Below are 14,533 nucleotides of genomic sequence, written 5' to 3' on the forward strand. Positions count from 1 at the left end.
CATTGCAATAATGAAATGTCGGGCCGGGACCCAGCCCGGGTACCGGGCCGACATCCTTCAAACCAAGGCCCGGCCCGGCTGGAGTAGCCATAACCACAGGACAGCAGGTTTTCCGGCGAGACCACCAGCTGCCAGTCACACGCTTCTGATGGGGCATGTCGGTGGAAACAGACTAGAGCAACGTCAATAGCCACGCCTTGCATCGAGGAGCTATCTCCTGATCTGCTCCTGCGTGGTGCGCAAAGAAGATGATGAAGGCGAAAAGGGGGAAGACATGGAGGAAGGGATCGCCCATCACTCGTTCTTCATCAGCATCATCTTCCTTCTCCTGCGGTTCTCTTAATTTCTGCTTTCTTCTTCTGCTGTAGGTAATTAGGTAATAGATGGAAGCTAGAAGATTTGAGTGCCCCTGCAAGTCGGCGGCAGCAGGGAAACCCTGCTCTCTGAAACGGTAGGTCGAGTTTTGACCTAACGGGCCAATCGGGCCTCCGAGTAGCCGGTTCTGCTATTTGCCTGGGTCAGACTGAGTACCGGGTACCCGGTGACGGCCCGACTCAAGGCTTACGTATTACGAATGACCTATTTGTTATGCCGTTATTTTCAATTGTTTTTAATTAATAATTTTGAACCCTGATTCCCACGATTAGAGTACGACAAAGTCTGACAAGGGATGGATTTCAGGCATAGTAGCCGCCGAGTACGACCACCCCAAAGTTACGTCAAGCTCCCAAATCTTGACGTATTTATTAAACGCGGATGAATATTTCGGAAATATTCATACAAGTGCTCATCTTTACATAAAATTATATTCATGTGGAGCCCCGATTTGAGTAAATTCAAATACTTCATCTTTTCCCGTGTCTCTCTCTCTCTCTACACATGTAATATATACTTTGCAGATTTGAGTAAATTCAAATACTTCTTCTTTTCCCGTGCCCCTCTCTCTCTCTCTCTCTCTCTACACATGTAATATATACTTTGCAGATGTATATGTGTATTTATTGGTATATTTTAACTTTTCATACTGTGTTGTCAATTTTCATACTCGTGGGAAAAGCGGTTTAAGTCCGCGGTTGAGTATATTTTATCTTCAAATATTTGATTGTTTGTATATACATATCGGTGTTCATAAAGACATTGAAGCTGTTGAATTAGTACCCAAAATTTTTAGTTCTGCTAGTCGCTTGGTCTTTGTGTTGCTCACATTAATGGGCTGTTGCCTGACAAATCACATCTGAGATGGAATTAAGGGCGATGACTGCTCTTTATTAGTATTAATGATTTTACCTTTTTGGAGGGCCCTCATCCTTTTGGCTTGGATGAGACCAGCTTAGAAGCATTATGTGACATATAATATATTTGTAGCGGAGTTATGATATTTCTGGTTGAAGGGCACTTGAGTCACTGATTTAGGTTTGGTGCGGGCACATATTTAATTTTTGAGTTATCACTATTTCATCTTAAGCTCTTGGCATGAAATCTTTTATAGTTAGTGTACGCAGTATCCCGCACTAGTCCTTATGTATCCCTGTCACTATTGGTATATATGTGTATAAAACTACTTTTAGATAAATTAAGATTTTTGGAAAACTGTTTTAAATATAATAAATAAAAGTGTGTAATGTTGTCTTTTACTTTTTTTTTTAATTACTTTCTTCCACTTTAAATCAAAAAATTGAGCTATGTCATGATGCATCCATAATGAAAAAATTTTGAGGTGAAAGCCGAAAAAAAAAAGATTTTCAAAAATCTCAATCTCAATCAAGATGAGAACAAAGCAGAGAATGATCGACCTTTCCTGATGAGTTCAATATAGCTCCATGATGGGATGCGCAGTAAGGCGACCCACGTTGAATCCGTGGGAGAGGGCCAAGGGATGTCCCCTTTTTTGGATGTGCAATGCCGTCGAAAAAAAAAGTCGAAAAGGATGGTTCTCTATCTGGAATATCAACAAAAATTTAGGACTTCAAATGAAAATCCGTATCTACCTACCCCTTCCAATTCCGTTTCTCTGCTTGAAAGATTCCAATATATTTCCAACGCGCCATAAACCCTGCAGATTCATGTGAATCCGGATCATTATTTCCAGATACGAATTTAAGTACATTATCCAAAGTTTCGCGTGCACATGACAACTAAATTATTTTTGGGATTGTTATACAAATAAGGATATGTAGTTTGGAATTATATGAATCCAAGCTTTGACATTGAAGAGAAAATTGACATAATTAACAACTATATTAAATGAGGTTTAATTTAAATAGAACCCACCGGGTCGGGTGTCTTTCAAAATCACTTACCCAATTAGACAAATTAGCAAAGGCAAATGCAAACTGGATTAGTATCTAATCACTGCGAATGAGTAATGAAAATTTGGATCCGATATGAGTTGGATGGTGAAACTGGATCTAGGTTCTATTTGGTTGCATAAAAGACGTGTTCAATAGTCGAAAACCGAATTGGTAATGCATATTTGGATTTTTTTCTATCTAAGTCAAGGACAGAATCAGAACCCAAACCCGAGCCTAGTCCGCCCCGATTAACGTCCCAGCAGTGGCTTGCTCGAAAAATTTTTCAGAAACAATGGCGATGAAAAATCTACGAAGATATAAAGGGTGAGAAAGCGAGTGAAGGCGAGAGAGACCAGAGGGCGGGGAAGGGAGAACTCGCTGTTGAGATACGAACTTTGTGGGGGAATGGCGATTTCTGCAAATGGGTGCCTCTCAAAAACTCCTCTCATGCCACAAAGCCCCAAAATCCGGCCTAAGTCCGTCGTTTCCGTCCGGGCCGTGCGGTCGACTGAACCATTGAAGCCCGGGACGGCTGATCTGGGAGGGAATAAGGGCGGGAATTGGACGATCGATAGCTGGAAGTTGAAGAAGGCACTCCAGATTCCGCAGTACCCCAACAAACAAGAGCTCGAGGAGGTTCTCAGCCGCATCGAGAGCTTTCCCCCCCTCGTCTTCGCTGGCGAGGCGAGGAAGCTTGAGGAGCGCCTCGCGGAAGCGGCCGTCGGGAGGGCGTTCCTGCTTCAGGGAGGTGATTGTGCCGAGAGCTTCAAAGAGTTTAATGCCGATAACATCCGGGACACCTTCCGGGTTCTCCTTCAGATGGGGGTCGTCCTCATGTTCGGAGGCCAGATGCCCGTCATCAAGGTTTGGTATTTCTTTCGTTTTTTGCTGATTTCCGTTCCGATTTAGGATGGTATTCTTTTCGTTAGTAAATTTTGTGTTTTTTCGTCGATTCATTTCTTTGATCTATTCAATTTATTTTAGTACGGATAGGCCGTGTCTTGGATTCTAGCCAGGACGTTGGATATTTAAACGTGAACGATTTGATTTTTCATTTGGTTCGCGTTTTCGGTTTTCGAAAGGGAATTTGCTTTTTCATTCGTTTTATGTCTTCTGTTTTTTATTGGGTGGGATTTTCGGCAACGTATTCGACGTTTTCTAAGGTTGACAATTATTTTCTAATGATCTCTTTGTATGCGATTATTCTTTTGCTTCTACTTTTGATCGCACATCGTTGATGGTCTTTTAGAGTTTTGATCTTGGTCTATGAATTTTCCGTTTATGTTTTCTGCTGAAACTTACTAATGTACAGGAGATTGTAGCTTGTTAACGTTTGTAAGCGTTCAGTTGTACATACCTTTTGCAATCTTGGACAAGAAAAACCTTGCACTACGGGTGGTTGTCGACTTGCCTTTGATTGAATTTGTGTACCATCTTCTTTTCTTGGGAAGTGGACATATATGCTCCCAGTGTGTTCGTTTATCACTTGGTTTATCCATTTTCTCTCCTGTGCGAGCAGTCTTTCTTGCAATTCTCGCAGCTGGATATTAGCACAACCTGAATCGTTTTATTTCCTTTGGGAGTTGGGACGCCTGACCCTGGATACTGAAATGTGGTTTTTTACTGAAGAGCAGGTGGGACGAATGGCTGGTCAATTTGCCAAGCCCAGATCAGAGCCCACCGAGACTAAGGACGGGGTGACGCTTCCTAGTTACCAGGGAGATAACATCAATGCTGATGCCTTCGATGAGAAATCTAGAATCCCAGATCCTCAGAGGTTGATCAGTGCCTATACCCAGTCTGCAGCTACCGTGAATCTTCTTCGTGCTTTTGCTACTGGAGGATATGCTGCTATGCAGAGAGTCACCCAGTGGAACTTGGATTTCACTCAACATAGTGAACAAGGCGAGAGGTATCTGATACTTAATGGCTTATGCCTCTCATACTGGAGATTTCCATTCGGATTTTGCTAAGACCAAGAAGTTAAATAAACTACCTTTTTCTTTATGAGTTCATAGTGTTGATATTTGAGTCTTATGGAACTTACCTATCTATAACAGGTTTATGGAGCTTGCCCAGAGAGTGGATGAAGCTTTGGGATTTATGGCGGCTGCTGGTCTGACCATGGATCACCCCATAATGACAACCACCGAGTTCTGGACTTCCCATGAGTGTCTTCACCTCCCCTATGAGCAATCCTTAACAAGACTGGATTCCACATCCGGACTTTTCTATGATTGTTCTGCTCACTTCGTTTGGGTAGGGGAGAGGACAAGACAGTTAGATGGCGCTCATGTAGAGTTTCTACGGGGTATTGCCAATCCTCTTGGTATAAAGGTGATGCCTTGGTCATAATATTTTCTACCTTTTCTTTTTCCCCTGGTTCTCTTTTAGTTGCAATCGTCATGTTCTTGCAACTTTCATGTGGTTACGCTGGGTGTCGAAATACTTTATATTATGAATACCTTTTTCATTCTTTGGGCACTTCTTTTTCGAGCACATCGCCGTTTTGGTGATTTACTAATTCAAGAGTTCGTTTGAGAACTTTTGCTTGAATTCCATTATATATTTTATCGAATTTCATTTTGCTCAATTATCTGAGCTATCTTCTCTGTAATTCGTCTCTGGTGTACAGGTAAGTGATAAAATGGATCCTAAGGAGCTTGTGAGACTCTGTGAGATCCTAAACCCTCATAACAAGCCTGGGAGGCTTACCATAATCACTCGGATGGGAGCAGAAAATATGCGTGTCAAGCTGCCACACCTGATCAGGGCCATGCGTCAGGCAGGGCTCATCGTGACCTGGGTCAGTGATCCAATGCATGGAAACACAATTAAGGCGCCATGTGGCTTGAAAACACGTTCCTTTGATGCAATCAGAGTAAGTTAAACATGGTATTTATTAATGGTTGATGCTCTTTAGGAATCACTGCCTTTCTATTTCCAATCTTATTTAGAAATCTAATGAATTTCTTTCTTTCCTTGTGTAGTCTGAACTTAGAGCTTTCTTTGACGTGCATCAGCAAGAGGGTAGTTATCCAGGAGGAGTGCATTTGGAAATGACCGGGCAGAATGTCACTGAGTGCATTGGAGGATCAAAAACAATTACTTATGATGACTTGAATTCCAGATACCACAGCCACTGTGATCCTAGGCTTAATGCTTCTCAGTCTCTAGAACTGGCGTTTGCAATTGCTGAGAGGTTGAGGAAAAGAAGGATCAAGGCTGGCATGTCTCTTTTCAAATAGACAGATTCTTCTCTCCTTGATGCTAAAGAGATGTTTGGTTTTCTGACTTTCCATCCTTTTTGTCGCTGTAGTGGCATTGTAATATGAGAAAATAAGCCTATGATGTCTTATTGGGTTTGGGACTACAGGTAGACTCCATCCTCTGTTTAAACATTTGATCGTACTTACTATGCAGTGAAGATGCAATGTTTCGTCCAAGTAAAACTTTATTTTATAGTTATAAATAAGCTTTCTAGGGCCTCATTCATGCTTTTAAAACATACAATTAGATGGCAAGAAAACTTGACGTTTTACTGGTAAAAGGCAGCTTATTATTCAATTCTTGATAAGTGCATTCATATAGGTTTGTGTCGCAACAGCAGCAGCTTTTCCCTCTTTATAAAGTACAAAGGCCGCATATCACTTGTCTACAAAAGGCTGCTATCCTCTAAATATTACATAGGCTCATCGCTTTTGGCATCCAAACCTACTGTTGCTTCTGCGTGTTCGGCAATATTGACACCTGATCAGCCAGCTAGTTCAGTCCATCAGGGAACTGCTGTTCAGCGCATCCAACATAAGACTGGCCTCGACCATTAAACAGCCAGCCCATGTAACAAATGTGGGAGGACCTTATCCCAACAAAGCCACCCCTTTAGATGTCATCGTATTATTTTCATTATTTGATATATTTACGTGTCACTGTTTTCCTTAGTATGTTTAAAGATTCTCTTAAGTCATGAGAGGAACATACATCAATATCTAACCAAGTTGTTAAAGCAATAGCTACTAACAGACCCTATTTGCTTCCTTGATGCTATTCTTTCTTCACCTTCTTTGTGGACTAAAATCCTGTAGATATGATCTCTACAATTGTATATGCGAGCAACTTGTCCTGGATTGTCTTGGAGTGAATAGACGGTTTGTAAGAATTTCAAAATCAAGGGCCACATTGCACTGACTTTTCTATCTTAAAAAAAAAAATCAAGATCTTAAGATAGCACACTTCAGAGTGGCCTCCTTGTAAGAATACTATGCTAAATGGATATGTGAGGTTAGGTTGATCAAGCAGCTAACAAACAGCTTTCTACTAGATGATAAAACACTGAAAACCTGTTTAACTTTCATCCTCATTCACGCAAATATATGCATGCTCGTATGCATTGTGTATTAAAAATATGATATAACTATGCATGTAGGTATGCAATATGCTTGTGTATGCAAAATACTACATGGCAGACAGATAGACAGGTATCATGCACAAGTAGTGAATATTAGAAGTTAGAACCTTTGTTATTATCTGTCTTTAGTTTCATGGTTTCCTAAGTTCAACAAAGAATATACCTTTTTCATGTGACTGCAATGTGTAAAAAGGATTCGGAGTAAGAAAAAAACGATGGCACGAAATTCGTTGACTTCAAAAAATCGTTATTTTTACAAAGCACAATATGAAGTATATTTTATAGCAAACAATCTCATGGTAAAATGTCCTTGGATAGATTGAAATCAATGAGAGATTTTTTGTCTTCATGCACAATGAATGCACATTTACATACACACACACATGTACATGCACATTGGATATGAAAAATATGTTCATATAGTATCAAGTAGCTCCAAAGTTGTTTCCATATGAGCATTGTCTACGTTCCCTCCATATAAATTAAAAAGAAATGGCTCCTTCAAATCCCAAAATATAACCTTTGCACTTAGAGATTAAAAAAGGAAAGCATAAGTTGTTAGAGATTTTTTGTCTTCATGCACAATGAATGCACATTTACATACACACACACACATGTACATGCACATTGGATATGAAAAATATGTTCATATAGTATCAAGTAGCTCCAAAGTTGTTTCCATATGAGCATTGTCTACGTTCCCTCCATATAAATTAAACAGAAATGGCTCCTTCAAATCCCAAAATATAACCTTTGCACCTAGAGATTAAAAAAGGAAAGCATAAGTTGTTGCTAACTTATAGACAAGAGACAAACTAGAAAAAAGATAGAATTTGAACCGTGCATAATATGTCAGAGAGAGTTACTTTGTCATAAATATTTCCTTAAGGGACTGTTTGATGGCATGGAAATCTGGAATTGAAAATATATTTTTAGAAATATATTTTCTAGAAAAAATGAAATGAGAAAAATCTTTTTGATTCCCATTTTGATTCCCATTTTGATGTGTTTGTGTGATGACTGAGAAATATATTTCTAGAATTATATTTCTTAGTTTGATAAAAAAAACAAATATATTTCCTATTTTTTTAACAAGAGAACCACATCCTACTTTGGCCGTTCAACTGCTTGCTTTTTGTGGATATTGTGTAGAGTTACTGAAAGCAAAGCAACCAAATAAAAACCCTAAACCCTAACTTAAGATAGAGAAGAGGGAGCAGTCGGAGAGAGCAATTGACTGATCCTTTCAGACAAGGAGAGCCGGAGAGGACGAAGCCTTGCAGAGAGAGAGAGAGAGGGAGAGAGAAAAAGCTCGAATGAGATATGACTTTGGGAGGGAAATGAGTCTCTCTTTTTCCTTCCCTTTTCTTTTTCTTTGTTATTGTTTTCGCCTTTCATCCCTCCTCCTTTCCTGCTTTAACAGAATGAGAACAAGGCAGCGGTGGAGGACGAAGATTAGAAGAGGAAGGTGAGGCAGCGGTGGAGGACGAAGAAGAAAAGGAAGATGAGGGGAGACCGAAGCGAAGAGCCCTAACGAGCAAAAAAATAATTCCGAAAATATTTTTCCACCTCTCGCGGTGGAAACATATTTCTGGAAAAATCTTTTCGATTCCAGCCTCAATGGTCTAAAAAAAAATTCCACGTTTGATAAACCAGAAAAAATTTAAAATTTTGAATTTTTTTTTCCTGGGCTACAATAGATTTCCAGCCCATCAAATGGGCCCTAAGAGAGTACAAACTATAATATGTAGCAAGAATAAGATGTCCTTGTAATTCGAGTAATGGGTTCAAAATTTTCTCAATGCGCATAGCACATTCATTTGGAAAAAACAACAGCATTATTTCCTTAGAATGGTTACTGAAGTTCAATGAAAAGAGAATCCTTCACCATCCAGCAAGGCAACACGAAAACCAGTCATTTACAATTGCCGCTTCTATTCAATCATTCCTTCAACTTTAGTTTCAGGGCTTCCTTATTTGTTGCTCAAAGTGGAGCCCCTCAAATATGACATATCATCGACTGATGTCAACAATGAGAAAGTTATGCACATGTATTATGTGTGGTACCTGCTTTATACATAGTATAGACTACATAAACATATATATTTTTACCCTGTAATTCATTTTCTTTTATACTTTTATTTTTTCAATTATAAGGTTTTCAACTAGTTGTTGCATTTGCCAAACGTTTGTTTATAGCTCTTGAATAGCCCAATGGCTATATTTTGTCTGCCATTCGTTGTACATAAAAGTTTCTGAACCCACTTTATACATTTTCTTGTGTATCTTATGTCAAATATATATTTTTCTATTTTCATGTGTTGTGCACTCAAATTAGTTTTTATTACTTGATGTACAAGCACTTGTTCATGAGGTTTTACTTTTTGTATAATATTTTTTCGGATTCCTTGAGCATGTTAATTTGAGCTCTTGCTTCATTATACATAAGCACAAAAAATTATATTAAACAAGACTGCAGAAGATACAAACTGATTAGTTCACAAACTTACCAACAAAGTCGTATATTTGGTTGGTAGTATCATTTGCAATTTTCTTGTGCCCGATCAAATGGATCCAAAAGCTCTTGAATGAGTTTATCATGTGATAGTAAGTCCTTATCTCAACCTTCCACAGGATGACAAACATAGATAGAGTCAAAATTCTCAGTAGTCAGTAATGAATAAGACAAGAGAAACTTGTTATTGTGCTTCTGCATCTCAACCAACATAAAGAAATCTCTAACAAGGTCCGTAAGTCAAACACACATACATGTTTAATAACATGTAAAGTTAGAAAACAAATAGATCATAAGGTAGTGCAAGATGATTAGATTACTCAGCAGAAAAGTAATGTGCATTAGGCAAAACACACTGCACACATCGCTTGCACACATGCACACAATGTTAAATGAGGTACTTATATGTGCTACATATGTACATTGTTATAACACTACATATAAAGACATAGTATATATCATTTATAATCAGCGTTTTTTCTGTTTTTTGGTTTTCTGTACTTTTGTTCTGATTCTGCTTTTTTCTGGTCTGTTAAACAATCTGTTTGGAGGATCCAACAGATAGTTAATAGTCAACCGAACTACCCATCAGAGCCTCCAATGGATAGCTTGCTTGGGGCTCATTCCTGCTTATATATATATAATTATATATATTCCCTATTGAGCGTTAATCTACACCCGGCATCTCCTCCTTCCATTGATGCCTCTTAGAATTTCTTCTTCAGGCTCAACATGACACAGCACAGAAGCAGATGTCTGGCAGTGGGGGGGCTTCACTGACCGGCGGCAACCGGCAATGGATGGCAGCAGTCTTCAGCATTGCCATTTGCCGGCAGAGGATTTTTTTTTTGTTTCTATTTTTCGTTTGATCTCTTCAGAGCATCTTCTCTTCATCTCTTCAGAGCATCTTAGAGCAATGGACTTGTATGGACAGGTATAGGGAGCCTTACTGGTTTCCTTCTCCTTCCATAAAAGGGTTTGCAGGGTCAAGGTCGGAGAACATACTGAAATATTCGAGAAGACGAACTGCAGAACCCAAGTCATTTGGGTCAAGGTCGGAGAACATACTGAAATATTCAAGAAGACGGACTGCAGAGTCCGTCTTCTTGAATATTTCAGTATGTTCTCCGACCTTGACCCAAATGGCTTGGGTTCTACAGTCCGTCCTCTGGAATATTTTAGTATGTTCTTCAACCTTCCCTGCAAACCCTTTTGTGAAAGGAGAACTCCCTGTACCTGTGGATACAGGTCCATTGCTCTAAGATGCTCTGAAGAGAATAAGAGTGTACATTGCTTTTCTTTAATATAAGCCAAATGTTTGGTAATAATTACAAAAACCGGCCTTCACTTTTTACGCTTCCAATTAAAACTTATTCCTCTCTATAAACTCACAACTCAGAAGCATTTGATTGAAACCATAATAATGTAGTTTTTCTGCTATTATCAAAACTAACAAGCATTTTAAATTAAAAAAAAAAGAAACAAATTAACGTTTTCAGTATATCAACCTTCTAATTCCATTTCTAGCAAAATACAGTTTTAAAGTTTGTAATCTGAAGTCTAATTTATCATTACGATGAATATTTGGATGAAAAGTAAAAAGTTTTAAAAATAGAAAAAGTCTTCCGGTAGCCGTCCAAAACAGCCAGGCTCCTGCTTCAGAACTATAATATTTAATAGTGGTGTAACCATGTGCTCATGCCCCCTTTCCCTTGGGAGTTTTGTGGGAAGGTGGAACTGCTCCGGTTCCACAACTCCAGTCAGATATACCTTTATTAGATTCGATTTTAGTTGGACCTTTCTCGATTGGGTTTGGATTTAGATTTGGACTTTGACTTGTACTGGGATATTAAATGTGGCCCAGATCAGATCCAATGGCCAGTCTCTACAACTATGATTGTGTTCTTTTTGTTTTGTCTCAACCAGGTCGGGCAAACTTTTTTCTAAGGAATAATCCATTGGATTCTGAGTCCAAAAAACACAAGTTTGATTCCTCAAGATTTTCTTCACAGAATCGAGTTTTGCTTTGGCGAAGAAGGCAGCGATGTATTTGGTCATGTGCAGTCCACTTATGGTCTTCATTCTTTTTCATCAGACATCCTCCTGCTTTGATGCCAAATTTAAAAATAAAGAAGAAGCAAAACAAATAAAAACCAACAACGAAAAGATTCTTTTCGTGCATGGTTTTTTACCATGGAAGGCCACCATAGTTACACAATGCATAGAACGAGCTTAAATAGTTGAAGTTCCTATAATCTTGATAAAAATTAAACATGAGAAACTAATTCAATAAAAATACAGATATTGTATAGATGAGTATCAATATTGAAAGGAAAAAGAAATTAACATAACATATATAGGCATAACGACATCTTATTATTTTAACTCAAACTTTATTAATATTTATGTTTTACATGGAAATCAACACAAAAGTCAATTTTATAAACTTAAAAAGGATGTTATTTATTTTTAAAATATCGCAATGTCACTTTAGGTAGATTTCTATTGTTTTTAAGGGTGAACAACGAGTCGAGCAACTCGAGCTCGGCTAAAACTCGGCTCAAAATCAAGTTCGATTCAGCTGTTTTAGTACACGAGCCGAGCTCACAGTCGTATTTCGTCGAGCCAAGTTGAAGTTCACTGAGCTCGACTCGGCTCGAGTAAAAATTGAATAGCAAAATGCAATTACTACTTATTTTGTTTCTTCCATTTTGAGTTTCATTTCTCGACGTGTGTTCTCTTTCCTCACTTTTCTTTGTTTTCATCCAAATGGGAGGGCGTCACCGTCTCACCAACGACGGGCGATCGGTGAGGCTGCAAATCTCTTCTCCTCTGCTGCAGATCAGCCAATGCCCAAGGTGCTATACTTCCTCCGTCTCTCAATCTCTCTCTCAATCTTAGGGTTTTAGAAGTCCTCACTCAACCAGGGTTGAGTGAGTGAGGGTTTCTCTCCGCTACCCTCGCTTGCTTGAGCGAGGATTTCTAAAACAGGGTTTCTGAAACCCTATCGCTCAAGCGAGTGCGGGTTTCTTGAACCCCTTGCTCAAAGGGTTTCTCTTTCTAAAAGCCTTAAAAACTCACGCTTGACAAGGATTGAGCGAGCGAGGGTTTCTTGAAACCCCATTGCTGGAGCGGGTGAGAGGGTTTGAGAGTCTGAGCTTTTCCCATTTCAGAAACCATCATGGGAGGGAGTGACAGTTTCTGTTCGTAGAGTCCTTTGGATTTTTTTTTTTTACATTTATTTTTCTAAAGTTAGATTCTTCCTTCTTCCTCTGCAAATCGACCTTCCCCTGTTGCTGTAAACGAGTTTATCGAGCCTTAGACTAGAGCCCGAGCTGAACAAGAAACTGTTGAGTCGAGCTCAAGTAACTTCATCTAGCCATTCTCAAGCTCGAGCCGAGCTCGAGCTGGCTGAACTTGAGCTCGACTCCGCTCATGTTCACCCCTAATTGTTTTGATGACTGAGATTCATGTCTACATTTTGTACGAAAACAGTATGAAATGTTAAAGAGCGCAACACGCTGCTTATAATCATCTTTTGCAAAAGACCTTATGGATTCCCCAAGCACTAACTTCCAAAATTTATGTCCAAAGAAAACAAAAAGTGTGACATGACAGGTGCAAAAAGCAAGAGGAGAGACGACTCCACCGCTATACATGTCGATGATGCAATTCAACGGAAAAAAAATAAATGCAGATGGCAGATCCTCTAATAATTAAAATCATTTTACAGATCTCGTGGATCTAATAATCAGCTCTTGCATGGCTGCAGAATTTTATTTTCCTCTAGTTTTGGCACTTCTGTTTTCTTTTCTCCATGTGTTGTGCATTTCATGTTTCTCTCTCTTAATTTGTTGAAACCAATATTGTCTAAGATCTTAAAAACATGCCTGCAGCATTTTTCTGAGATGATTTTTCTTTGATACATGGATATTACTGTGGGTGTTATCAACGGAAGCATGCGACGTTTAAAAAATGGAGTACCACTGTTAACTTCTTTAAACTTTTGGACCGGAAAGGTTAAGTACATAACTTAGTGGCTTATCACTTTTTTTTTTTTGGGTACGTATCCTTCGATCAATCCACACTGTGTCCATCTATTCAAGTAAGTACTTTTGTTGGCAGGTAGTGCTTGAAGAAATGGAAAACGAAATGAAAAATCAGGCGCTTTCAGGCAAAGGAGAATGTACATCTGAAGAACTTGATCATGGAGCAAATCTGGTAGCCTGTAAGGATGAACGATCTTGCATGCAGCTACAGGATTGCATGCCAAAGGGGGCTCGGCGGGTAGCAGACATGTGCTTAAGGACGTTTGCTTTGTGAGATATAATCGGGCCTTTTCTTCTAGAGTATAGTCTGATTGCTTGTTTGATTGTGACATGCCTATAGGTTGCCTTCTAGAATGGTGAACCTCATGATGTATGCATAACTCATACTGGAACTACACATAGTTTTACATTGCATGCACTGTAAAATTATGGATATTGGATGCCATATGCAACCAAAAAAACCAGTTATTGTAACATACGTACTTCCGTCAGGTGTACGTTTGCATGCAGATGGTGCTCTCCATATAAAGTATGCTCTGAGCTCTTTGAATTCTGGTGTGACATGGGGGAAAAAAAAAAACTGCTGGCTGTCTTGTTGTAATGCATTCTGTGTATACATCATGAGGTACTCTATGTGGCTTGTATGCATTGTGTATTAAAAATATGACATAACTATGCATGTAAGTATGCAGTATGCTTGCGTGTGCATAACACTACATGGCAGGCAGATAGACAGGTATCATGCACAACCTATGAATGTTTGATCTTTGTAGTAAATAGACTGCATTAGACAATCGTACTTAAAATCCATTGTCTGAAACCTTTAATGCATTCTGTTTTCTGGGTACTTTCTCGAAAGGGTCCACAACAACATCAACTCCAAAAGCCACATAGAGTTTTGAAGTTAATATAAATTCAAAAAGATGTCTCACATGTCCTCCTTTAACATATACATCAGCTTCTTTGGGCTGATGAGTGCATTATTAAAGGAGGACATGTGAGACATCTCTTTCGGTTTATATTAACTTCAAAACTCTATGTGGCTTTTCGAGTTGATGTTGTTGTGGACCCTTTCCAGAAAGTACCAAGAAAGCAGAATGCATTAAATGCTTCAGACAATGGATTTTAAGTACGATAGTGTTTGCAGTTGGTGGAGGGTCTTGGGCTTGGGCGAGCACATTAAGCAACAGACTACCTTCTCTCATTTCTCTATGAACATGGCTCTTAACATTGCGAGGATCTTTCAATACATATGGCGTCGATGTCTTGG

General features: G+C 39.1%; 1 protein-coding gene and 1 long non-coding RNA gene across 2 annotated transcripts; both read left to right on the forward strand.

The window, feature by feature from the left end:
* Window positions 1-2,626: 2,626 nt before the first annotated feature.
* Window positions 2,627-5,713, forward strand: LOC116253546 (phospho-2-dehydro-3-deoxyheptonate aldolase 1, chloroplastic-like). The gene is made up of 5 exons (XM_031628406.2): window positions 2,627-3,155; window positions 3,926-4,203; window positions 4,352-4,628; window positions 4,927-5,172; window positions 5,282-5,713. Exons 1-5 carry the CDS (start codon window positions 2,697-2,699, stop codon window positions 5,537-5,539), a joined length of 1,518 nt encoding a protein of 505 aa, XP_031484266.1. The 5' UTR covers window positions 2,627-2,696; the 3' UTR covers window positions 5,540-5,713.
* A 6,222-nt stretch (window positions 5,714-11,935) lies between these two features.
* Window positions 11,936-13,813, forward strand: LOC126409978 (uncharacterized). Its single transcript, XR_007573112.1, has 2 exons — window positions 11,936-12,072; window positions 13,340-13,813. It is a non-coding gene; the product is annotated as an uncharacterized LOC126409978 (long non-coding RNA).
* The last annotated feature ends 720 nt before the right edge of the window (window positions 13,814-14,533 follow it).

The sequence above is a fragment of the Nymphaea colorata genome, chromosome 4 (assembly GCF_008831285.2).
Source record: "Nymphaea colorata isolate Beijing-Zhang1983 chromosome 4, ASM883128v2, whole genome shotgun sequence".
NCBI lineage: Eukaryota > Viridiplantae > Streptophyta > Magnoliopsida > Nymphaeales > Nymphaeaceae > Nymphaea > Nymphaea colorata.